Source organism: Peromyscus maniculatus, chromosome 19 (genome assembly GCF_049852395.1).
Source record: "Peromyscus maniculatus bairdii isolate BWxNUB_F1_BW_parent chromosome 19, HU_Pman_BW_mat_3.1, whole genome shotgun sequence".
Lineage (NCBI taxonomy): Eukaryota > Metazoa > Chordata > Mammalia > Rodentia > Cricetidae > Peromyscus > Peromyscus maniculatus.
In genome coordinates this window covers 59,066,609-59,092,714 of record NC_134870.1, presented here as the reverse complement: position 1 = coordinate 59,092,714, position 26,106 = coordinate 59,066,609, and the positions used below count along the sequence as shown (strand labels likewise).

The 26,106-nt window shown below is 40.0% G+C and overlaps 1 protein-coding gene across 3 annotated transcripts in view; it reads right to left on the bottom strand.

The window, feature by feature from the left end:
• Cep192 (centrosomal protein 192) overlaps positions 1–26,106 on the bottom strand; it is a 79,336-nt gene that overhangs the window by 9,942 nt on the left and 43,288 nt on the right. For all 3 annotated transcript variants that reach the window (XM_042264266.2, XM_076555406.1, XM_076555407.1), the window contains 20 exons: positions 22,969–23,199; positions 21,311–21,436; positions 20,987–21,130; positions 20,802–20,862; positions 20,117–20,256; positions 19,926–20,018; positions 19,249–19,367; positions 17,992–18,168; positions 16,938–17,028; positions 15,989–16,165; positions 11,703–11,963; positions 11,259–11,374; positions 9,677–9,786; positions 7,441–7,591; positions 6,970–7,172; positions 6,620–6,746; positions 4,442–4,547; positions 3,529–3,733; positions 911–990; positions 17–112 (listed from right to left, as the gene is read on the bottom strand). In XM_042264266.2, coding sequence (XP_042120200.2) covers positions 17–112; positions 911–990; positions 3,529–3,733; positions 4,442–4,547; positions 6,620–6,746; positions 6,970–7,172; positions 7,441–7,591; positions 9,677–9,786; positions 11,259–11,374; positions 11,703–11,963; positions 15,989–16,165; positions 16,938–17,028; positions 17,992–18,168; positions 19,249–19,367; positions 19,926–20,018; positions 20,117–20,256; positions 20,802–20,862; positions 20,987–21,130; positions 21,311–21,436; positions 22,969–23,199 — 2,814 coding nt within the window. The remainder of the gene's footprint in view (positions 1–16; positions 113–910; positions 991–3,528; positions 3,734–4,441; positions 4,548–6,619; positions 6,747–6,969; positions 7,173–7,440; positions 7,592–9,676; positions 9,787–11,258; positions 11,375–11,702; positions 11,964–15,988; positions 16,166–16,937; positions 17,029–17,991; positions 18,169–19,248; positions 19,368–19,925; positions 20,019–20,116; positions 20,257–20,801; positions 20,863–20,986; positions 21,131–21,310; positions 21,437–22,968; positions 23,200–26,106) is intronic.

Below are 26,106 nucleotides of genomic sequence, written 5' to 3'. Positions count from 1 at the left end.
AACTTCCAGAACTCACCTTTTGGATTCCATGGCCTTCCAGTGTGCCAGAAATAGGTTTACATCTGAATGCTGTGTAGGTAGCTCTAAAAACATCTCCAGTTTCATCAACTCCCTGGAAAATAATCATTTTAAATAACTAAATGGCTATTTAATTACTATTCAAATGATAAAGAATCTCATAATATAATAATAAATTAATAAAAAAGATCCCATTATTCTTATAGTAATGGAGGACAGGACAAATCCATCTCCAAAACAGGTCAAGAACCATCAGTACATTCCTAGGAAAGGGCCTTCTCCCCAGCTGAGCTCCGCCCATGCCATTATGTCAGCAGCTCCCAGGGGCTGCCACACGACAGACGGAACAGCAATGAGTGACACAAAACACAGTGTGCATGGGAAGGAGGGAGGTGTGCACACGTGGGGCTCGATAACAAAACCCTTCCCATTTCCCAAACTAATCTATTTCAGGTAAAAATCAGAACTAGGGAAATTAAGTGGAGCAAGCAAAGCATTTTTTGTATGTTTCACACTTTTAAAAACGCTTTCTAGCCGGGCGATGGTGGCGCACGCCTTTAATCCCAGCAGTCGGGAGGCAGAGGCAGGCTGATCTCTGTGAGTTCGAGGCCAGCCTGGGCTACAGAGTGAGATCCAGGAAAGGCGCAAAGCTACACAGAGAAACCCTGTCTCGAAAAACCAAAACCAAAACCAAAAACAAACAAACAAACAAAAAAACCGCTTTCTAATTTGACTCTCAGAATTATCTGGTGAAAAAGCATGGGTACAGGCCATCCCCACCTACAGATCAACACCAGTGCATAAAGTGGTGGAACCAACAACCAGCATCTCAACCTGCACTTGGAGTCAGGGTCTGGAACAGCCCACAGTCTGAACAGTTGAGATGACTGACCTTGACATACGGGGGAGCAAAGGAAGACAGGTGCCACCTCACATTGGTGGGGCCACAATTCTCCAGTTCCAGGTAGTTCTCTGAAAAGAAAAAATGCACACTTGTACTCTGAGAGGCTAGTGGCAAGCAGCTCTGTGAAAAACCCCATGACCTTACTGTACCAGAATCAAGTCAAGTAGAAACTACAGAAGTTTCTAGAGAACCAGAGATCCTGCTTTGGATTTTTTTTCTTCAAGGAAAAATGCAGATATTGAAGGGCTGAAACAAGAGAACACGATTATAATACAATGGGAAGACAGGTGTCAATGACTCACACGGTCAGGCTAGGGGGATGGAGGTTCTGTCCTGGGTCCGACACCTCTAAGAACACATCACCTGAGCAAAGAGCAGTCACTAGTTCGTTTACAGGCCACTGCTCAGGGAGACCAGAAAGAAGGGGGAAGGGCATGGGTGGCAGGAGGGTGTAAGTGGGCCCAGGGCTCAGATGTAACTTCAGAAGCCGGGATACAAGAGTCTCAAGAAATTCTGAAAGGAACGGAGCAGGAAAATCCAGGAGTATCACCAGTGCCCGAGGTGTGAAAAGTGCATGGAGGAAGGGACAGCGTCGCCTAAGAAGCTATGGATACAACAAAACAGCTCTGATCAAGCTGGCCTGGCATCGTGATGGCACCTAACCAAACTGAGAAAGGGAAGGCAGGGAGCAGGACCCTGCCACCAGAGGAGGAGAGAGGTGCTGAGAAAGATGAGGGGGTGGGGGTAAAGGTGTCTGTGACGGCAGCACACACTGTGGGCTCACTGAAAGGAGCCAACAAAGAAGGAGAAAAGGAGGGCAAGAGGAAAGGGTGGGGGCAGGGAGAGTCCTGAGAAAGCAGGCTAGATGGCTTTAACTCGATTTAAAAGCACAAGGCTTCCTTTATGACAGAAAACAGATTTCATTTAGCCTGATGACTTCTCTCTGTGTGAGGCAAAGTCAAGGAACAGCTGGGACATGGACTGCTGGTGAGAACACATGATAAAGGGACATCTGGGACTATGAATCTGTCAGCAAGCCTATATGGTTTCGCCCAGTGATGCCCTGACACTCGCTGGAGTGGGGACACGAGTGGCCAGACAGCTAGGTTTGAATAGGTTTAACAAGAAGGCACAGGAGTCAAGGGAAAGGGGGGAAGACTATGACTATCAGGACAGGCCATAAGACTCAAGGAGTCTAGGAAAAGAAGTGGTAAGGCCATGAAGGCTGTGGACCTTGGAATGGAGACCTCAACAAAGACTGAAATCCCTGAAGCAGGGGAAAGACAAGGACGGTCTTATGACAGAGTGAGAGCAGAGTGAGCTACTGGGGTAAACAGTAAGATCCAGGAGGCCTACAAAGAAGGAAACAAAGTCAATGAAAGGTACTGTATGTCTCAGTGAGACAGGGACCCAAATCTTTTCTGGAACACCCAAATACTACTATTCATTTAGCAAAAGTCAGAGGGGAAAAGGTAAAAGAGACATTAACTACAGAGTACCTAATGGATGGTAAAGACCATGTTCATTGCTGAACAAATTTGTTCAAAACTGAACAAATGAATGACTGAATCTACTCTCAGTATGCCCCAAGAAAGTGATGGTTCCAACAGTCCCTTAACACACGGGGAATGGGCAGGGAAGCTAGCCTATTGAGGACCTAAATATCTATCAGTATCAGAGCCTTGGTCTCTCATCTACACTGTGGTGTGGTGTGAAAATGGCCCCCATAGGCTCCTAGAAAGTGGCACTATTGGGAGGTTTGGCCTTATTGGAATAGGTGTGGTCTTGTTGGAGGAGGTGTGTCACTGAGGCTGGGCTTTCAGGTTTCAGAAGCCCAAGCCAAGCCTAGGAGCACTCTCTCTTCCTGCTGCCTGCCAATCAGGACAGAGAACTCTCAGCTACCTCTCCAACAGCATGTCTGCCTGTGTGTCACCATGCTACTTAACATGATGATAATGGACTAAACCTCTGAACTGTAAGCCAGACCCAGTAAATGTTGCTGTGGTCATAGTGTCTCTTCACAGCAATAGAACCCTAAGATACTCATCTCCTTTCTTCTTCAATTACTAGGTTAGAGATCTGGTTGGAACAGGATAGCAACGGCCATTCAATAATACCCAAATACCAGGAATACACAGTTATTTGAGCCTAGGCTTCAGAGTTTAAGATTGTATTTCCAAATCCATCCCATTATTGAAATGAATGCCATGGGCGGTGGTGGCACACACCTTTAATCCCAGCACTCTGGAGGCAGAGGCAGGAGGATCTCTGTGAATTGGAGGCCAGCCTGGTCTCCAAAGCGAGTTCCAGGAAAGGCGCAAAGCTACACAAAGAAACCCTGTCTCAAAAAACCAAAAAAATAGAGAAATGACTGCCAATGACTCCATAATTTTCTCCTTAAGTATAAGGAGTAAATTCTGTACGTATTTACTTAAGATGAACTTCCAGCACAAGGGGCTAGAAGTATAGTTCAGCAGCAAAGCACTAACGTGTGTGATGCTCTGGTTTTGAGACCCAGTATACAAATGCACAGCTATATTAAAAGCAAAGCACTAGACTATACGCAGCAGCTGACATCTGACTGACCGAACTTTGTGATACAATACCTGAGGTTTTACCAGGTTCTGTTGGAGGAAAAATCACTGTCTTGCTTCTAATTTCAACTTTTGTGGAAGGTGGTTTTGTTATTGGTTTTGTCAAATGGCTAATGGAAGGTTCAGGTCCTGGGGCAAGATTTCCAAATGTACTGGAGGCCAAATGAGGTAAAGGTTCTTGAGTCAAATCTTCTCGAATTTGAACTTTTACCATTTTCTGAAATAGGTCAAATGAATAAGACACATAAGTAACTACCAGTTTAAAAGGCACATTCTGGTTTTTAAATTATGGTAAGGAGATTCCAAACAAATGAAACACTGATGAATTCAGAAATTAAAGTTTATTCTAGCTCCTCTCTCTAGCTTTCTTCCCTCCCTCCTTCCTTCTGCTGTCTGCATGTGTGTGCACGGGTATGTGAGTGTGCATGGGTGTGTGAGTGTGCACGCACATGTGCCTGAGCGCGCACGGGGGTGTTGGTACTCCTTCTATCTTGTTTTGAGTAAGGCTTCTCATTTGTCACTGTGTACACTGGCTAAGACGCCAGTGAGTTCCCAGGGAGTCTCCTGCCTCCGCCTCGCATCTTGCTCTGGGAGCCCTAGGATGAGCAGACGCACAGGCTCTGGAGCTCTGAACTGGGGTCTTGACACCCAGAAGGCAAGTGCTTACCCACTGTGTCACCTCCCTGCCTCCCTCCCTTTTGATTTTAAAGCAAATAATTTGCAATCGTTTCTAGGTCCTTATTTTCCATCCCTGTCTCCCAATAAAACTGTCCAATCACTAAGGGCAAAATTCTGTACGAAGTGCTCTGAGAAGTATACCTACTTGGGTTTCATTTGACTTCCGAAATGTAAAAGTTAATAAGGACTGTGAAACTAAAGCTACAAAATAAAAGGAATGCTGCTCAGAAAAATAACTTAGACATACCTTCTCTCCATTATCACAGTGTACGTAGATCAAGCCGGCCCATGGGAACATTGATTGTTTTGTGGACAGGGAAGAATTGGGACTCACAAGAATTTGTACTTTACTCCTTTAAAAAAAAATTAATAATGAACACTGAGAATACTCTTCACTTTTACAGTAGTAATGACAAGTTACAAATACTGTTCTACAATAACCAATCTGTGGTGATATTTTATTTGTATGTTAATAAATAAAGTTTGCCTGGAGATCAGAGAACATAGCAAGCCATTAACACAAAAGTCAGGCAGTGGTAGCACACACCCTTAATCTGATCACATGGCAGGCAGGGTCTCTGTGTGTTCAAGGACACATTAGGGAACAGCCAAGCATGGTGACACACTCCTTTAATACTAGTACCAACCATAGAGACCTGGAGGTCTATATAGATAGGCACTGACAAGGAAGTGAGGTAGTAGCTGGTCTAAGAGCCAATGAGAGGGCAGAACAGTAAGGCAATAAAGGCGCAGGTTAGATCCCACCCCAACTTTTTCATATGGTCCATCTAGCCTCAATACCCAACAATGGCAAACAAAAAGTATACTGGTACAGATCCCTTAGCCCAAGGAAAAACTCTTTCTAGGATAAAACATTGACTAGAAATATCACCTCAGAATCAATTCCAGACAGCTTCATACTACACAAACTCTGAGCCACTGATTAGGGATGATATAGTTACAGCACACAGCAAATCAACTTTCCAGTAAACTGGAAGAAAGTATGAGAGTAAATGGAGGGGGGGTTATTAAATAGCCAGTTATTGCTATTCTCTGTTCTCAAATTTCTCTTCCAGGACCTAAAGGTAAGCTTAAATGAAGAGATCAGACTTGTGTCTATGGAAAAAAAAAAAAATCACCCTTGTCAAAAATAGCATAGCAAAATGATTTTCCATGACTAACAGCTGATCTATGGGGCCCCCAGGGTCATCTGTAAAGTAACTCTTCTATCATCCCTATCTTTTGACTCAGTAGCTAGCAAGGGAATGCTGCATATAATAAGCACTCAGGGCAAGCTGAGCTGATTGCTTTTCTCCAGGTATACTCTGGACACCCTATCCTTACATCAGTTCACAGCACCAGCCCAGCAAACTCTACAAATACGCAATCAGAATTCTGCAAATGTGAATGAACTCCACGCTGCTCTTCTGCAGTGCTGTTAATCACAAACACTAAGCACTTTAGATGACAGAGTTCTATGCTGACCAGAAAAAGTCTCTGCAAAGCTGCAAAGCTGTGGTTTTCCTCTTGTCAGTAATCAGGCTGTGTGTAAACAGTACCTGTGTAGGAATAGCTGAACCCAAAAAGACTCTTTCTTAGGACATTTTATATAGAACATTATAAACGAGGTTGTGGTTCAGACATGTTACAAATCAGGAAATTCTGGCTGAAAAATGTCTTCAGAAAAAAATACAACAAACAAACAAAAAAAACATGCACATTTCAAACCAAGGAGAGAGAAAGCAAAACAGCTAGGCTTTGAGAAGACTGCCAACCCTCATCACATCCCTGGCTTTATTCCCTACATTGTGATTTTGTGAGCAGAATAGTGTGTCAGACACACTTTGATGTCTTCCATTCTAGGGTCTCTGTTCCTCACCAATCACGTCTCTTTTCCATCTTAGGGTACCCTACCTAGCTGTGTGTCTGATCTCTTAAACTACGTGTCACACAGTAAGATGTGTACTTTGTTAGCACAGGGCAAATCTCCCCTGATTAACTTTATTTGCTTATTTCTGCAGCTCTGGGAACAGAAACCAGGGCCTCACACATGCTAGGCAAGAGCTCTACAACTGAACCCTGAACACAGCTGTATGAGAACATAAGGGAAATAAGGTCAAAATACGTGTATAAGACATTTACACATGTATGATAATGTTCTATACTCACTATATACAACTAATATCTTGTTTTAAAAGGCCTACAAAAAGCCAGACATGGTGGCACATGTCTTTAATGCCAGCATTTGGGAGGCAGAGGCAGATGGATCTCTGAGTTTGAGGCCAGCCTGGTTTACAGAGCAAGTTCCAGGACAGCCAGAGCTACACAGAGAAACCCTGTCTCAAGGGGGTGGGAGTGGGGTGGGGGGAGCCTCCATGATGGCATCTGAATAATAACACAGAAAAAAAACAAAAAACATACTTACTCTGGTGTAACAAATCCATGCTGTGGTGTGACTGTCAGGCAATGTGCTGGCCAGTATAGCTCAAATTTTAGTACCCTAACAGAGTTATTTATAATCTGGAAACGTCCAGTTTTTGCCATGTCACCTACTGTAACAGATAAATAATGTTAATTTCATTTAGCCATAGTGAAAAAAACAAATGTTAGTAATACTGAATCCTGAATAAATGCACTTCTATAATAATAGCTTATTTTGCTTTTCTCAACAGTTCAATTATAGGAATTTCCAGTCTGTGTTAAAATGTCTTCTTAATAACTCAGCTACAGAGATGCAAACTCTGACTCCTACATGCACTTCTGAGAAGTTCTTACCCAAGTATTCACAAGGAGGAGGAGCTACCAGAATCAAGTGTTCCGGATGGACAGCCCACCTTTCTTCAGAGGTTGGTGTGTCCTGAGCTGGGTGGGCAATTTTTGAGAGAAAAGGAGGACCTTGAGGGCCTTTAACTGGTAAAACATCCAAAGAGACATTGCCACTTTGTTTTCCAGAAGTTCCAGATTCACTGGGAAAATCACTTAAAAACAGAAAAGAAAGAGACAAAAATTTCTATAAAAAAGAGATGGCAACAAAAATATGTTAACAACTAGGAAATCTGAGTACTGAGTTTTCAGAAGTTGTCTGCACTATTATTTTGAACTTTTCTAGGAGCTTTAAATAATCAAATTAAGCTTTAAAAGGAGGAAAAATGAGAAAAAATAACATGGCATAGTGGGAAGAAGATGAGCTGCAGTATGAATCAGTCATGAAATCTAGCAAAAGATTTGTTTATGTATTTGTTTTACCTTTTAGATTCCAACCTAGCACTGGAAGAAGGCTGAAGAAATTCTCTGTTAGAAACGGAATCTCTGAATTCTCCAATTACTGACAGGGTAATTTTACGCATGCTTCCATAAAAGAGCTGAATATCATTAGGCCGCTGAGGAAGATCACATGCTGCAAAAGAATACACTTTGAAACACATAAATCCTCATGCAAGCACAGCACGAAACAATACATTTACACATATAGCCATATTATTGTCTTAAGTTGGGGTAGGAAGCATCTCAATTATCAATACCACTGACTGGTACAGACTGCCCACCACCAGAGCTGACAAACTATGACCCAAATATGAATGCTCATCTTTACTACTCCGTAACCTTTGGCAACTTGATAAACGCCTCTGAGCTTTAGTTCCCTCAAATGTGATCTGGAACAGCAATGCTCATCTATCTCAGGGACACCGTGAGCCTTAAAACGTGAACATTTTTCAAGATATGTATGGCACAAAGCATATATAGTGAGCGAGGCACTCTTCTAGTTCTTCAGGTGAACTATAAATTTCCAGAGTGGCTCTTTGAGGTAGGTATTACGAGGTGCACATTTAAAAGGAGGAATCTGAAGCACAAAAAGGCTAAAGGCAAGTTTCATAGTTCAGCAAATCTAGGAACCAGTCACTATCAGCATTACTAAATGTTTCTAGATTAATTAAAAAGGGGGGAGCATCATGAACATCTCTATGGAGTGTATTTCATTCTATTATCCTTTAAAAATTATACATTTTAAATGGAAATCAAAATATAACACAGTAAATTGTTGGTTTTGTTTTTCTTAGGACAGGATCTCATATAGCCAAGGCTGGTCCTGTACTTATGATCCTCCTGAATCCATTCCCAAATGCTTACATCACATTCATGAATCACCATGCCAGGTAGTAAATTTAAATTTATATTCACTATACCATGTCTACAAATTATGAGAGTAGTTGCTTCTTATTAATAGGTTTACCAAAACAATGCTTCTTACAACACACTTCTTGAATTTCTGGACAAGGAGCTACCCTGGAGCATCTTTCCTCATCCTGGTCCATCTTCTCCACTTTGTCTACATTTCCTGTTCTTCAAGTATACTTTGACAGTCAAGTCATTCTCAGTGACTGCTCTCCCATTCCTAAACACACTCCAGTGCTTCACTCCTCACAACACACTTTAGTCTTCCCTACATCTGTCTTCTACATCTGTCAGTCCTTCAGGGGAAGCACTGCATTCTAGTGTCCACACAGCTGGTACCATCTCTCTTCAGAATGCATTTATTCAGCAGGTGAATGGACTATCACTAGCTGGTGGAATTATGCCAACTTCCAAACCACTGCAAACTCTACCTGCTTTTATTCGTATCTTCACCACAGCTGCAATGTTACTTACTACGTACGTACGTCCACAGCAAAATGCAGTTTAGTTCTTAGCTAGAGCTTTCCTCTGAGGAAGGGATGATGTTCTAAAGTAGCAAAGATAGACCTTAACCTAAATGTGTATATTCATGTGTGATTTTATTTACATAAATATTTACATATTATTTTACCAAAATGATACTTTGCTATGAAAATTTTAAATGATATTTTCTTAATAAATGAAGACTTTCATTAAATGACATTTATCACAAATTCATATCACTGTTCTAATGGCTATAAATATTCTGCCCTATATGCTTGGACATTTAGGGTACTTCTAACTTCTTACTACTATCAACAACACTATAAAAATTATATATGCATTTTTACAGTTTGTATGTCTTGGTGTATTTATTTTGTATAAATAAACAAACACAATTAAATATTTGAAGTGTTTCTCTCAAGTGAGCTTAAGCATCTATCCTATACTCTGCATGTGTGTTTGGGATGTCTTGGATACCACATCTCTAAACATGATCAAGAAATCTGAAACAGCATGAAATGAGTGTAATAATGGCCCCATCCTCCTTCCATTCATGAGCCTACTCTTTACTGACATACATTACTGAAACCAAAAATATTTATAAAGCAAAGTTCTTCCATCTGATTTTTCAAAACCCTTAAGGATGAAAAGTAGATGCCATTCCCATTCCATAGAGGACACTGAACTCACTGATAGTCTTTAAAGTCAGAGGTTCAGACTGCTCAGATTCAGCTAACCACATCTAAACTAACCACTTTCCTATTCACACCCCATCCTAGATAATACCACAAGTGACCCAAAAGATGAAGGATGTTACAGTTCTTACCTTCATCTATGAGTAGCTCATCCTGAAATGCTTCAGCGAAGTCAATGTTCTGTAGCACACTATGTTCTGGAAGTATCTGCTTTGTGACTCCTGGTTTATGCAGCAGGGCTCTGCCAGAAGAGATCTTTATTCACTTTATATATAAAGTGACTTACATCAGATTTTAAAGTATTTGGCAAACCCCACTAACAGCATGGTATATTCATTCATAGAGCATATATCTTAAGTCACAATATAAGTACTTTTTAGAGCCAAACCTGTTTTCGGAAGTTCAGCTGAAATGGTAGTGAAATCATTAGTTTTAGCTCAATAGTAATATCAAAGTAAGAGCTCTTTAATGTAAGAGAAGAAAGAAGGATAGATCCTTCTGAAGGCCTATCTTTTCATTATTTGTGACAATTTAGTCATAAAACTTGCCTCAGTGGGAGACAATAAATAAATAAATAAATAAATAAATAAATAAATAAATAAATAAATAAATAATGAATGATAAGCTGTTTAGGGAAATATTTAAGTAACCACATAACTACTGTAGAAATAAGCATCTTCCAAAGGATCTCTTTGCAGTGAAAAACAAACTATTAACATCTCTGTAATTCTCAAATGTTCATATCCAAAGGAAATTTCAGCATCATAAGTTTGTGATAAATAGGAGTTATGAAACAATACACTGTATTTCTTATGTTTCAGTAGAGAGAAAAGGAAACAGGACATGTGATGATCTGATTTCTTCAAATTATTCTAAACTAATTAAGAAGCCCGGTTCAGCAGTGCTTGGTGGCACACGCCTGTAATCCCAGCACTCAGGGGGGCAGAAGCAGGTGAAACTCTGTGAGTTTGAAGCCAGTCTGGTCTACAAAGTGAGTTCCAGGACAGCCAGGGCTATGTAGAGAGACCCTGTCTCAAAAAATAAAAAAGCCAGGTTCCAAGAATCCCATAGTGAGCCATCGCTCTCATCATGAACTTCCTTCAGCTTCTCTAGCCAAAGAAACTCAATTTTATAATAAGAAGCACCCAGAATTTATCACATAACAATGTACCGTTTCTTAATCACACTTGACCTAGAGCAATATTCCAAACTTCCCAACTCAGTATATTAAATCATTTACATTAGATGTATCAAATTTTATAAAGTATCTATAAGTTAAACCATCCTACACATTTTAAAAATACAATTATATTTTCCAGTAATTTTAGCCTTTCTAGAAATATTCTAAGTTAATCATGTAGATTTACATAATATAATCTGTCAGTAGTTCTTAAAATCTTTTCTAAACTGATCTGATATATTCTTAAGTATGTTAGGAGTAGAGTCCTAGTGTAAAGTATGATGGTCCTATTGGATAAGGAAAAAGAGGCATATTCCCTATGTCAAGAAAGAAAGCAGAATGCAAGAAAACAGAGGTGTTTCCTCCAAGTATTTCTAACTCTCATTATGCCAACTTTTGAGTCACACCAATTTACCAATGTTTTCTTCACCTATCAGCTGACTAATAAATAGGTATGTTCTAAAACTTCCAAATCATTAACTCTCCTTGCTCTCACTGACCAGTTCCTAACACTGTCGGAACAGAGTCTGTACCTTCGATACTGCTGTCTGGAGATCTCGTCACCACCAAAGAAGTAGACAGTGAGCAGTTGTGTTGAGGGTCTGCTGTCACTCTGTCTGTCTGATGGACTGTACAGTAAAGTAACATCCTGATAAACAAAAGAAAACCACGAGTACCAACAGTCAGTATTTTCCTCAGTAGTCATCTCACTCTCAGTGAACAGTTCTGCAATACTAAATAGAACATAGGCACAAGAATAGCCAGTACACTGGAAGGCAGAGGCAGGGAGATCTCTGTGTACGAGGACAGCCTGGTCAACACAGAGAAACCCTGTGGGTACAGGTCTTCCAGAAAAACTAGGTAAGTACTTCTATTCCTTACTCCTTTCTAATGATTGTAGCCCTTGGCCATAAAATACATAATTAATATTAATCAAAACATAACTTTAGTTTTTAGGGCAGAGATTTTATACTTACTTTTTGGGTTCTTTCCTTAAGCACAAATTTATCTGGAAAGATCCTCATTATTTTAGGATCCAGCAAAACTTTTCTTTCAGAATCTTTAAAACATACTGCTTTAACAAAGGCTGCTCTGGAGCCAGTGTTGCGAACAGAAAAAGTAACTTTACTTTCTTTGCCAGGAATTAAGCCATTCACTGTTACTAAGTAACTGTCAGATAATTTTTTAACATCTTCTAAAATAAGATTACTTGTTCCTCCATATCCAGACAAAGGTATCTAAGGAAAAAAAAAATAGACACATCAAAAATTATTTTTATATAAGAAAGCAGAAAATGTATTACAGTCAGAAGAAAACAGATTTAAAGTTTTAGTGTTTGTATGCCTGGGCTAGTAATTAATTACCCAACTTCTAGTCTACCATATATATATTATATTATATATTTGTTTGCATATAGTATATACGCAGCACTTCCAAACTGCATCTGACTATATAAAGATCAACCATTTCCTGTTGCAAAAGCCAAACTTAACCAAAGAACAATAAAAACTAGTATAAAAATACTTGCATACATTTGTAAGGTGAAGCATACAACTGTAATTTATTTTGAAATGCCTAAAAACACAGATAACACTAGTAGGTAGTCAGCTTTGTGGTAAGAAATACACCAAAGCATAAACTGTAGAATCTCGGTGGTAGTTTTTCAACTTCTCAGCAATTCAGAAAAATTGTCATAATAGAGTACTTTAGAAGGAAAAAAAAGCCTACCCTCTCATAGTCTTTTTAGTAGAGCTGTTATCAGAGAGAAGTGTGCAAACAGAACTAAACAGGACTCAAAACTCTCAGCACAAACAAGGCAGGAATTTGGAAGCCTGAGACAGAAGCCAGGTTTGAGAGATGCTTGCTGTAGTTTTTATAGGAGTTGAGCCTTCCAGAAAAAAAAAAAAAAAAAAAAAAAAAAAACAGAAAAAGGCTCACAGATGCCTCCATTATAAAGAAAGTAAGGGAAACAGTTACCTTGCTAGAAAATAACCTTCTATGCTGGTCAACAGGCATCTCTAAAACCAAACAGACCCTCGAAAATATGTAAAAATCAACAATTGATTTTGATTTGCCTTATGTACTTCATCAAAACAACATTAAAAACTAAACTTAGGTTCCTCATAAATTTGCTTGATTTACTATAAAATAATCACATTTCCAAGACCTTCAGAGCAGAAACTTAGAAATCTTATCATTTAAAATTACTTCCTATAGTTACAAGAGCCAAAAATATTTTAATTTTTTTTTTTTTTTACTTTTTATATTTTGAGTAAATTAGCTACATGAAATTAAACAGAAAATGGGAAGAGGCAGCTTTTAAATACTCAATGTAAGTGTTCTTTCTGAACATCTGTCCCTCTGTCCTCAGAGATCTGTTCCAGGAAAGGCTCCTATAACCATGAATACCAAATTCGGTCATGCTCAGGTCCTTTATATGGAATGGTGTGATTATACATGACCTACGTACATTCCCACATACCCTTAGAACACCTTTAGAGGATACAATATGCAATATAATATAAATGACTATTGGACTGTTTAGAACACACTATCAAAACATACATGCTCAGTAGAGATGCAGTTCCTTTCAAGAATTTGTGGTTGGAGTTCTTGCTACACAAGCACGAGACCTGGAGTTCAGATCCACCCGTAACCCAGTACTCAGTACAAACAGCAAGTGCCAGGGGCAGGGAAAATCTGACTCAGTAAATTAAGTGAAGTGACTACGGAAAATACCCAAAGTCAACCTCTGGCCCCCATGTGCATGCATGCATACACATGCACACACACACTTGCGCATATATGTACACATCACACACACATGCTAAAACACAAAAGCAAAAATTGTAATTAAAACCAACCTGACTTGACCAACAGGTCCATAGATTAATCATTGCTCTAAAGGAGGGTTTCTTAAGCTCAATACCATCGGCATTTTGAGCCAGATATTTGGTGAGATGAGTGTGAGTGTGTGAGTGTGTGTGTGTGTGTGTGTGTGTGTGTGTGTGTGTGTGTGTGTGTAGCATATGGCAATAATACTCTTGTCCTAGTCTCAATTAAGGCAATCAAAAATGCCTCGAGATACTGCCAAAAGTCTCTGGAAGCAACAGAACCACTGCTCTCAAAGACTACAAAACAGAGCTGTTCTTCAGCACCACAGGGACTGCATAGAAACCAATGTGGGCTCTACACTTATGTAGCCTCAGTTAACTTATGTAGAACGGAGAGACCAGTTTTATCTCAGGCTATTTTGAAAACAAAATGTGATATTCCACCTACCAATTAATAATGATATTTAACATGTATTCAACATGCAAAAAGAACAACTAATTTTTATTTCAGTCCATCATGCTTTATGCTATTCAGAGCACACAACATTCCATTCATTCCTCAGAACCCAACCACAACATTGGGGACAGCAAGAAGCTGCATGTCACAGGTAAAGTCCTGAAGAGGGAGTGTAGATGACTGAGACAGGGCTGACTCTCTGGATTCCCTCCAGTGTCCCCTACCACTTCACTAGGCTATTTTAACTTTAACGGTCTAAGTCTTCTCGTGAAATATACAAGCTATTTTGAACTGGGGAATCCACAGAAAACCCACCCTACCCAGCTCTATAGAATCTACACAGGCACGAGCTGCTCCAAGACTCTGGTTAGTTTAAGAGGGTGCAGACTACAACTAGGACTATGGACTGTTAGATCAAATGACCTACAACCTCAAATATTGGCTAAAAGGCCTAGAATTAATCACACTATACTAAGGATAGTGTGAACAACACAGTCCATTTAGTCCTATCCACAAACCCGATTTTACTTTTATAGGAAACCCGATCAGAGTGCTATGCACCCACACATTAAAGCTCTGTCACAAGTTCTAAGAACAACCACGTACATATTCAAACAGGTTGGCTGACCAGCGGGCCGAGGAAGCATCTCCACAGGCACTAACTCCTGTGTCAGACAAGCTATGCTATCTTGGCCAAGCTCCTTTCTGACACTAAGAAACAGAACACAAATTTCCATTCTGGCCTCACTGCCAGATAAGTGTGCAGTCTGCAGGGTTTACTTCTGTGTAGCTGGTGTCATCCGACTGCACTGCCCTTATTCTCTTTCCTCGGTGATTTATACCTTTTATCTGTAGTTCTGAATATATTTGTGCAAATGGTTTTAAATCAATTTTTAAAAATTGTCCTTGTAGGCCCACTATCTGGAACATAATCTAGGAAACTGTATCAAGAGATACTTGCCAAGGTCTGAATGTTGGTGTCTCACAAAATCCACAAGATGAAATAATCCCCAACATAACAGCATTAGAGAGCAGGACTTATAGGAAGTGCTGAAGTCATGGCAGCCCTACTTTCAAAAGTAGAATTGGGGCCGGGAAGCAGTGGTGGCGCACGCCTTTAATCCCAGCACTCAGGGAGGTAGAGACAGGTGGATCTCTGTGCGTTCAAGGCCAGCCTGGTCTACAGAGTGAATTCCAGGACAGCCAGTGCTACACAGAGAAAGCCTATCTCGAAAAACCAAAAACAAGCAAACACACAAACAAAAACCAGCAAAACAGGTGAAGAAAGTGCATCACTCTTGCACCAAAAGTAAGTGTCATCTTGAAACCGAGTGCAACTCCTTGCTAGATAGTGAATCTGCTGGCACACTGATTTAGGATTCTCAGCTTGAGAATTATGAGCAACAAATGTTTAAAAATTATCCAGTGTGGGGCTGGACAGATGGCTCAGTAGTTAGGAGCACTGGCTTCTCTTCCAAAGAACCAAGGTTCAATTCCTAGCACCCATATGGCAGCTTACAATAGTCTGTAATTCTAGTTCCAGGGGACCCAACACCCTCTTCTGGTATCCATGGGCACCAGACGCACACAAGGTACAGTGACATGTAAGCAAAACACTCCTACAGATAAAATTATAAAATAATTCTCTAGCTTGTGGTATCTGTTGTTTATAATGGACCAAATGTGCTAAGACAAGAGTTTGCTGAGTTGAACAGCTCTATCTGGATTTACCCAAAATGTGTTTATGTTAGGTATGTTTCAAATTTCTCAAGCTGAAATAAAAATATAAAAGCTTTAGGATACATGGTAATTATATGAATCTCACAATGGTTGCTTTTAATGACTTGATAATTACCTTGTAATTTGTTTATAAGTCTATAAAAAACAGGATATATAATTTACCAATATTAAAGCAATGGTTATTACTTAACATGAACTCTATGGAAGGAAAAAAGCAGTGAACTTCTCTTACCATAAACTTAATGCCTGGCTGTGAACGATTTCCAAGCTGTTTGATTTCTAGTTTAGCCAACATACAAGATAATCGAGTAGGTGCAAATAACACAGAGATTACATAATCCTCTCCTGGGCAAATTCTGATCTCACAGTTACTGGTCAATCTCTCTTCTGAGCCAAAAGTGTTCTTAATCTACAATTTAAAAATAACCACTATATAAACTCAAATACTGGCACAAATGAAACATACATTAACACAAACTCAGTTAGTCTTGGAGGCTGAAAGATGGCTCAGCAATTAAGAGCACTATTCTTATAGAGGACCCAGGTTAAGTTCTCGATTACCGACATGGCACTCACAAACATGTCTAACTCCAGTCCCAGAGAATCTGACATCTTCTTCTGAAGTCTATGGGCACCAGGCATGCACATGTTGCATAAACATACATGCAGGCAAACACTCATACACATGAAACAAAATTTTAAAAATCTTTTAAAACCTACAATCAAAAAATCAGTGGGTCTGGATGAGGAGACAGCCCAACAGTAGAGAGTTGGCCTAGCATGTACAAGACTCTGGTTCCATCCCCAGCACTGAAAAAACCAAAATCAGAACCACTTGGTCTAGGCTGAGTGTGGAGGCATACACCTATAATCAGCTTTGGGAGGCAGAGGTAGGTGGATCTCTGTGAGTTCAAGGCCAGCTTGGTCTATATAGTGAATCCCAGGTCAGCCAGAGCAACATAATAAGACTGATTTCAGACAAATAAGACAACAAATGGTCTACATATATTAATCCAAAGCCATGTGTGGTGGTATAGGCCTATGGGAGGCAGCAGGATCATGAGTTTCAGGCCAGCCTAGGCTATACAGTGAGACCCTGTTGCCTACACAAAACAAAATATGAAATGAAATCATTTTTAAAAAGTGTTTAAATCAAACGAAACAAAGACCGTAGTACGAACCTGAAAGCAATCCTGATCCTGTCCTTTAATAAGCAGTCGCAAGTTTTGGGCTGTAGTTGTCGAACTGTTTCTTAAAACTAGTTTCTGGAGTCTGAAAACAATCATACATTTTAAATGTCTTCTTTTCCATGGATAGTGCTACAGCAACAAAATCAAAGCCAACTGCACCTGACCACAGTCTAAAGAGAGGCTGACTGTGCAACTCACTAAGAGGCTAGAGTCACCACTCCACAATCACGGAACTTGTTTCTGGAAACGCGAGGCTTATTAAGACTCAACAGGGAAGGTTTTTAGCTTAATATCATTCTCTAATCTATCTTCTCAGATGGCCTTATTCATATATAATATGTGTATGATATATACATATATATGTGTGTGTGTGTGTGTGTGTGTGTGTGTGTGTGTGTGTGTGTGTGTGTGCATTTGTGGGGGGGGGGGCTCAAATCTTTAAAGGGGCTGGACTCTGGGAAACAAGAGGTCAAAGCTACCAAGCTCATTCATACAAAGTGGTCTTTTCAGCAATGTGCTGAGTTAATTCACTTTTTAAAGATATTAGAATATAAGTAAAGTGGACATATAAATAGCAGGTTGCTAGTATGAAAAACCCTGGATCTTTGAAACTAATTCCTTTCTTCACTTAATACAAAATAAGAAATCCCTGTTGTGCACAAAAATGAAGACCACTATCACTTAACTTGAAGTTTGTCCTAAGAATTTATCAACTAGATTGCAATCTCCCTAAACAAGATACAGTGCCTCAATTACCTTCTCTCTGCCTTTCCATAAAAGGAGCCCTCATATTCTAAATGCTTAACCAACAGAGAACTCACCAAATAGCCTAAGAAAATAAAAGGCAGTTTGAGATGCATTTTAAAAATGAGACATTATAAATTTTTTAAATTTACTCTTATCATATGAAGATTAAGCAAATATATGACAGCTTTATCTCCAATCTAAAGAGAATAATACAGTCATATTTAACACCCGAGAGAACAACCTTAGGTAACTGGACAACAAAATCTCAGTACTCTTCATGGCTGCTGTGAATACTCACTGTGTCCTGCCCAGAGGGATACCTCCCCAAGTCAGAAACTGCTTATTGGACAGAATCAATGGAGTCTCTGAGCAGTGAGGTCCAGGTGGCAGAGGTTTACTCCCAGAAGAAATGACTTCACCTTTTAACACTACCTCATATTGAGGTCCTAAGGGCTGCACAAATATTTTCAGGATCCTAACCAAAGAAGAAAATACAAGTTAAGTGTTCCATAGTCAGTTCCTTTGCCAACTAACTATATCCTATCTACTCCCTTGTCCGAGAGACTGAGTCTGTGAAGAAAACCCAGCATTTCTATCTCAAAGGCTTACAACACTTCAGGGAAAGCAAACACAAAAGAAGTAATGATCACAATAATGTCTACACGGCATAGCACAAGAGAAGTTTCACAGGGCTCTCTTCATGAGGAATTTGGGAGAGCTGAAGGTCGCAGAAGTCAGCACAGGGTTGAGGAAAAGGACTTGAGGCTTAAACAAGTACTTCAACTAGTGTCCGTTCTTTCAAGAGTCTCGTAATGAGCTAACTAGACGTAGGCATTCTACACTCCACGTTGGGGACAAGCAGTGGGGGCCTGGGAGGGTGCTTCTGGGACATATACTAAGCTAGCTCCAAGCAGTCGGGTTCAAACACAACAACAATATTCTGATTGAAAGTTACTTAAGGCTTAGATGTCAAAGTCACAGGTCCTGGAAGAGACCGGGGAAGAATTGTAAAGCAATAAATAAAAATCCAAAGTAAAAATTTTCTGGAAGAAAAAAATTAAAGAGGAATACCATAATTCATGCTTTATTATTTACTTTTATCAGAATATATCAGAAAACAGCAACTTCTTAACTTTGATTCAGTTGGATTAAGAGAAGCATTTTACTAACAAAAAAGATGGGCCAGTGGGTAAAAGCTCTAGCTGAGCAGGCCTGAGGATGTGAATTTCATCCCCAAGCCCATGGTAGAAGGGAAAACTACTGAGAATTGTCCTCTGATCTCCACACATGCGCCATGGCATGTAACACCCATACCACACACATCGTACACACAACAGTGACACTACAAATTACATATGTACATACACACATACATATACACACACACATATAAATACATGTAAGTATGTGCGTGTATGTATTCACATATATGGTAACTGAAAAGATTAAAGCACAGCTGTATCATTATTTCATATATTAGGTGAAGTAAAACAGGTGTCTGTACATGAGTGAAAAATATCTAAGCAAGTGGTCATTATAAATATTTTCATATTACCTTTCTTCATATGCTTTCGGATCCTTTGGTGTAAATGAAACTGTAACTTCATGTTCTTCTCCAGGTTTAAGAAACAGACTCTCTGGATCCACTGAAAACTGGCTTCCTTGTTCTGCAACCTAAGAAATCACAACTTAACTCATGCAAGCATGTTTTCTTGTATTCTGTGCTTTTCTATGCTATTTTTTAAATTTTTGTTTGTTTTTGTTTTTCGAGACAGAGTTTCTTTGTGTATGTAGTAGCCCTGGCTGTCCTGGAACTCTCTGTAGACCAGACTGACCTCAAACTCCTAGAGATCTGCCTCCTCTCAAATGCTGAGATTAAAGGTGTGCACCACTACCATCCCTCTTACTCCTTTTCAAAAGGACAGTTCCTTCCTTTTCCATTTTCAGATCTTTTTTCCCACCCCATCTCCAGTTGGATCTCAGAAATAAAACCTCTATATGCAGACTACTCTTTTCCACTTCTACACACCCACAGATGCCACACAAACTTCTAAGGAACTATTCAAGAATTCTTACATCCAAGGCTTCAACAATAACCAAGCATTCACTAGTGTGACTCTCGATCTTCACAACACTCTCGGTGATTCCCAGCTCAGTCCTCACAACATCCCAACAAGGCTGCCAGGACAGGAGCCATCAGAAATACTACATCACTCTTTCAAAAGTTCTTACCTTGATATCTAGATAAACTTCAATATTCCCAGCATTTTTCAAAGGCAAGGGCTGCTTTGTTGAGGAATTTACATCGGCCAACAAATACATAGTCTGTGGGGTAGGATAAAGATGCATTAAAAAAGTAATTACAATTAAAGAACTATCAACCAGAACATCACAGAGTAAGGACAGAGAGAAGATGAGGATACCTGTAAGTCCCTGGGGGCATGAATCCTAGCTATTCCTGCTCTTGCTCGGAGGTCCACACTTCTAAGAACTGGTATAGGGTTTGGGCTGTCAACTTCTATATCCACTCTGGCCAGGAACTCTTCTGCTGAGCCTAGAATTTCTATAAAAGTTTACTTTTACTTTAGTAAACAGATAGTTAATCCCAGATTTCACCAGTTATCCAAAAAGATGTCCCCAGGGATTCAAAGAAAATTCAGGGGCCAGGAAGATGGCTTAGCGGGCAAAAGGTGCTTGTAGTGCAAGAATGACCTGAGTGTGACCCTCAGAATCCATGGGAAGGCAGAAGGAAAAAACCAACTTCATAAAACTGTCTAGTGACCGTCACACAAATGCCCACAAACATACACAATAATAATAATAATAATAAATTAATTAAAAAGAAAAGACAAGCCAGTTCAGACTTTTAAAACAATCCAAACCTAGGTATGACTAGAGAGACAAGCAGAGAGGAAATGGGTTTTCTGCAGGACTTGCTTAGACCACCTACACTTCCATAGGTTTAGCCCCAATATCATACCATCTTCTCCATTTCCAAACATAAAATTTGTGACAATGACCCAAAATATTGTCAATTAACAAAAAAATAAACTACAAATCTGAAGTTTAATTACAGAATAGGATAATTCAAAAAAAAAAATACGATACCTGAAGTGAGGAGTTTCTTTGGGCTATGGAAAATAACCCAAACTATCAGAAATTCTGGATCCTATTAAATGAAAAACAAAATTTTAATGTATACTGATGTTAAGACTGAAATCCCAATGAGCTAAAAGTAGTTTGGAACTTGTTCTCTACTTCTAAAGCAGTTTTGTTAAACTGACCCAACTTACCTGTCCATCGTAACTGGCAGGCATCACCTGACTGACTACGGATGGGGACACCAGCTGAGCAATCACATCAGAGTAAGGAGCGGCTTTCAGGGACGCGTGGATGGGTTCTTTGGAAAACGTGAAGCAGCGCCAGGCTGAGGCATTCTGTTTAGAAACAGAAAAGTCCGTTTCAGCAAAGCCATAGCAGGACATTTGCTAACAGGCTCTTTAGCAATATAATTTACGTTTACAAGGAAAAATTAACCAAGGCTATTAGCATTGCCTATCATTTCAAATCACTATATTCTGTAGGCAGTCTCTTAGAAATTCTAGGTTAGTACTTACAGCATTAATAATCAGTCTGATTGGTACAGTAGCATGTGTCTTGTTTATTAGCTTGAGTGGGAGAGCTTTCCAGCCGTCATAGGTCAAGTCACCAAAATCCAGAACACCTCTCTTTTCCGTTTCTACCTAAGTATGAAAAAAGGACTGAGTGACATAAAGCAGTCTATGGCCGGGCGATGGTGGCGCACGCCTTTAATCCCAGCACTCGGGAGGCAGAGCCAGGCGGATCTCTGTGAGTTCGAGGCCAGCCCGGGCTACCAAGTGAGCTCCAGGAAAGGCGCAAAGCTACACAGAGAAACCCTGTCTCAAAAAAAAAAAAAATAAATAAATAAAAAAATAAAGCAGTCTATGATTAGTGACTATCAGCTACGTGCTTCTTTTAGCAACAGTTCAGAGTCCGCACGACAGGTAAACTTAGACCTAGGTCTTCCCCTTCTATTTTATGTTATTGCTGTCTATAAAACTGTGTTAAGTCTTCTTTTAAAGCAGGCTAAGTACTTAAGTACTCAACTATACTATATATAGAACAAGGCAAAGTGGCTACTGCAACTTTGCAAACACTATGAGATCTTAAGTTGAAGCCAATCGTTTTATAAAACATAAATCTCCTCTTAATTAATCCTATCATTAGACTTTTAATTCCTTAAGTCCTTTCACAACTTCATGAAGATCTTGGTCTATTTCATATTCAGTCTGATACAAAACAGTATTTAAAATGATGTCAAACAGACATATCAAAGGGTAAAGATAAGTGTGTACTATATGTCAGACTATGTCTTTAAACACTGGAGAGAATCTAACAGACTCACCCTGATAGCCACACATGTGAAATTTTACATAATATTTAAAACACATAAATTCTCATAGTTTATGAAACTACAAGGAAAGCAAAGACATATTAGCAAGTAGGAGCTGAATTCTATGATGGCCAGGGGTCCAAATTAACCCCCAAGATAGCTGAGGTTTGACACTTTCCAAAGGTAGTAAATTTCAGGCTCCTTGTGGGCAGGGCAAAGTTGGAAGAGAACGTAAACGCCATACATAAAGTCCCGGAATGCAGTGTCCTTTCTAAGAATATTAAAGAACAAAAACAAACAAAACATCTGAAAAACTACCCTGTGTTCAAAAAACAACAGGGGACCTTCCTAGGGATGGGGCATTTGGAAAGATGTTGCAAGACTTGAGTCTAGGCCACACCAGCACTGGCATGGAGCTCCAACTGAGACTCACAGAGCCTTGCACGCCTTCTTTGCATTTCCACAGGATGTTCTCAGGGTACTGAGATGAAAGGAAGGAAAATTTTGGGCTGAATAAAGAGCGTAACAAAAAGATGTTAAAGAAATTGGAATCCATTAACAAAAGATGCCATAGAAAGATCAGCACTGGTCAGAACAGGCTTTAAACAAAAGGGATGAAAGAATAGCCCAGTTCTCAGTTCCAGCCGTCGAAGAAGACAACTCTAACGGCCTAGTTCACACTGACTACCACAGGCACACATGTGGCACACATATGTACATGCAGACATACACTCATACACATAAAAGCAAATAAAACTGAAAGAAAATTTTTAAGAAACAGCTAAGATTTAGCTTCAAACACTGGGGCACATCTGCCCACAAATTCCTTCTGTAGCCAACGACACTAATTTACAGAGTTACCTCGATGACAGGGCTTTCGGCAATAGCAGTGAGGGTGACTCTGTTCCCCAAAGCTTCTGCTTGCACTACTGTATCAGCATCTGCTGAAAACGGCCATGAAGCAACACTAAACGTACATCTGAAAATTCCAGGATTTGTGGGTATAAAAAGAATTTTTATCTCTTCTGTGGCGTGAGGTCTTATAACAACTTTATTCTTGAAAACTAAACACGTTTGTGTTGAAAGATCCACCTATAAATAAGAGCAAGATAGTATGTTAGAAACAGCTCTACCTTTCAAGGCTAATCATCTAGTTTAAGATCCTTTTCCCAGTCAAACTAGGAAATCTAGACCTTTGTTGCATGTTAAAAAAAAAATACTCTACTCTTATAACTCATTATATGAAAAGTATCATCAATCCAAAAGCAAAACGCTTTTTGATGGCTGGTGAGATGGCTTGTAAGTAAAAGGTACTTGATGCCAAACTTGACCGCCTGAGTTTGAACCCTGGAACTCATGGTAAAGGAGAAAACCAATGCCCACAAGTTGACCTCCACACCTGTGTTGTGGCATACACCCACCCACACAAATAAGCAAAAAATAAATAAGTAATTCTCACTACATACAGACTGTGTCCACTCCTAGCAGATTTTAAAATGAACAAACATATTTACCTAGACCCTCACTCTTCTAAAAAGAACACTGAAGTACTTCACAGCCCTAGAAACCTGTCTAGGATGATTTCTAGTTCTATATGCTGTGTCAAATCCTACCTTCAACCCACAATGCCTTCCTCCAGTTTTTATTTTTATCTCATTTAATGATCTGGTAACAGATGGGAAAGTGAGGAAAATAAGAGACAGCAGAGAAGTGATGGAGAATGTTAACTGTCAACTACAACATCTACAATCCCCTGGGAGCCGGGCCTCTGGACACGCCTGTGGGGATGATCTGGATTGCTTGACTTGCAGTGGGAAGACCCACCCACTGTGAGTGGTGCCATTCCCTAGCTGGGATCCTGGACTGCATGTGGAGAGAGGGAGTGGAGTAGCAGCACGCATCCAATGCTCTTCGGTTGCTGCTTGTGACTATGATGTAGCCAGCTGCTTCAAGCTCCGATTGCCTTGATTTCAATGCGGTGACGGCCTATACTCTTGGACGGTGAATCAGAGTAAACCCTTTCTCCACTGTTGATGTCAAGAATATTTTATCACAGCAACAGGAAAAGAAACTAAGATGGAGACAATATTATTTTACCAGGATGTTGAGAGGAGAAAGGGCATAAAACCATTCTGTGTTGGCTGACAAGCAGCAGTCACAAAGCCTGGACATGTCACAGCAGGAGTTACTGACCCTACTCCCTACTCACAACTTCACATGGCCACCAGAGTGAAGAAAAATTTACAGTCTCTGAAAGCAACTGTAGTTGATGTGAGATCCTTGCTAAACCTTAAAGCTATTGTTTCCATGGATTTCAAAAGATCATATAATAAAAATAACAGATTAATATTATTCCTCTTTCCAAATGAAGACTTGGTCCAAATAAGTAACTTAGTTCTTTTGTCTTTTCTTGATACATGACAATAGCTTATAGTCAACAGTATTTATTAAAACCAGGAACTTACTGTGCTAAAGGCAAAATAACATGGCTTTATATATAAATAATAATGATTAATAAATATTAAAGCTGATACAAAATGTAAAATATTCAGATTTCATGTCTTACACTGAAGACACTACAACAACGAGGGGCTTAAAAAAGACCTTTGATCCTGGCACTAGGGAGGCAGAACCAGGCGGATCTCTGTGAGTTCAAGTCCAGCCCGGTTTACAGAGCAAGTTCCAGGACAGGCTCCAAAGCTACACAGAGAAACCCTGTCTCGGAAAAACAACAACAACAACAAAAAAAGACCCCATTCCAAAATTGTTCAGTTGGGTAACTGTCAAGTCCTATGAGAGCAACAAAAATTGGAAAAAAAAAAAAAAAAAAAAAAAAAAAAAGCTGGGCATAGTAATGTCTACATATTAATCCCAGCACTTCAGAGGTGGAGAAGAGGGGATCAAGAGTCTACAGTCGTCCTTGGCTACTTAGCAAGTCTGAGCTGCCCTGAGTTACAGGAGACCCAGCCTCAGAACAAATGAACCAAAGGGATTGATTGCAGCAGTGCATGTGTCTGCTGTATGCAATGGCTCTGCACATACCCACCGTTTATAAACGGGGAAAAAGAATCTTATTTGTGTTTCTGTGTATGTTAGAGAGATGTGAACAGACTAGACATAAACAAGGGAGTAAAAAAGCCTGGCATGGTGGCATGTGCCTGTAATTCTAGTACTTAGAAGGTGGACACAAAGGATGACCACAGAAAAATCAAGGGTAGTCTGATCTAGACAGCAAGTTGCAGAACAGGTGGGGCTACATAGGAAGTCTGTGTAAAAATAAAAAGAAACAGAAACAGAAAGGAGGCCAGTAAGACGGTTTCGTGGGTAAAGGCACTTGAGCACAAGCTCAAGATGTGGCCGGCCACTCACGCAACAGCGGCATGACTGTTGGCAGGTAACAACCACTTTCAGATCGGAGCTGAGGCTCGCTTAACAGAAGGCGTTCAAACCAGGTGCTGTGAACCAGCTAAACGCATGACTGAGGGAGGTCATGGGTCCTCCCGGGGAAACTCACTACTACTGTCTGCTAAACCAACGTGATACCAAACTATATGCCAAATATGTAGGTTTAAATCCAAAGACAAACGCTATCCTCGGTCTTACTTAGAGACACTCTTCTTGGCAGGGGGACAATGATGAATGAAAAGACTGTTGGCTGATCAAGGAGCTAAGAATAAAAGACAGCTGAGTTCTCGGCCCTAAACAGAGAGGTCATTTGTACCAATCCCTCTAAGGCTCAGGGAACACTGAGAAAAAGGGAGCAGAGAAAATGTAAAAGCTGGAAGTTGGAAGAAAGGCTGAAAAAATACTATCTTCCAGGCATGCCCCTACAAAAACTTCCCAAAAGTGGGGCTGGAATGATGTCTCTGAGGCTAAGAACACTCCTGCAGCAGACTCAGGTTCAGTTCCAAGCACCTACATGACAGCTCAAAGCTGTCTACAACTCCAGGTCCAAGGGATCTGACACCCTCTTCTGTCCTCTGTGGGCACTAGACACTT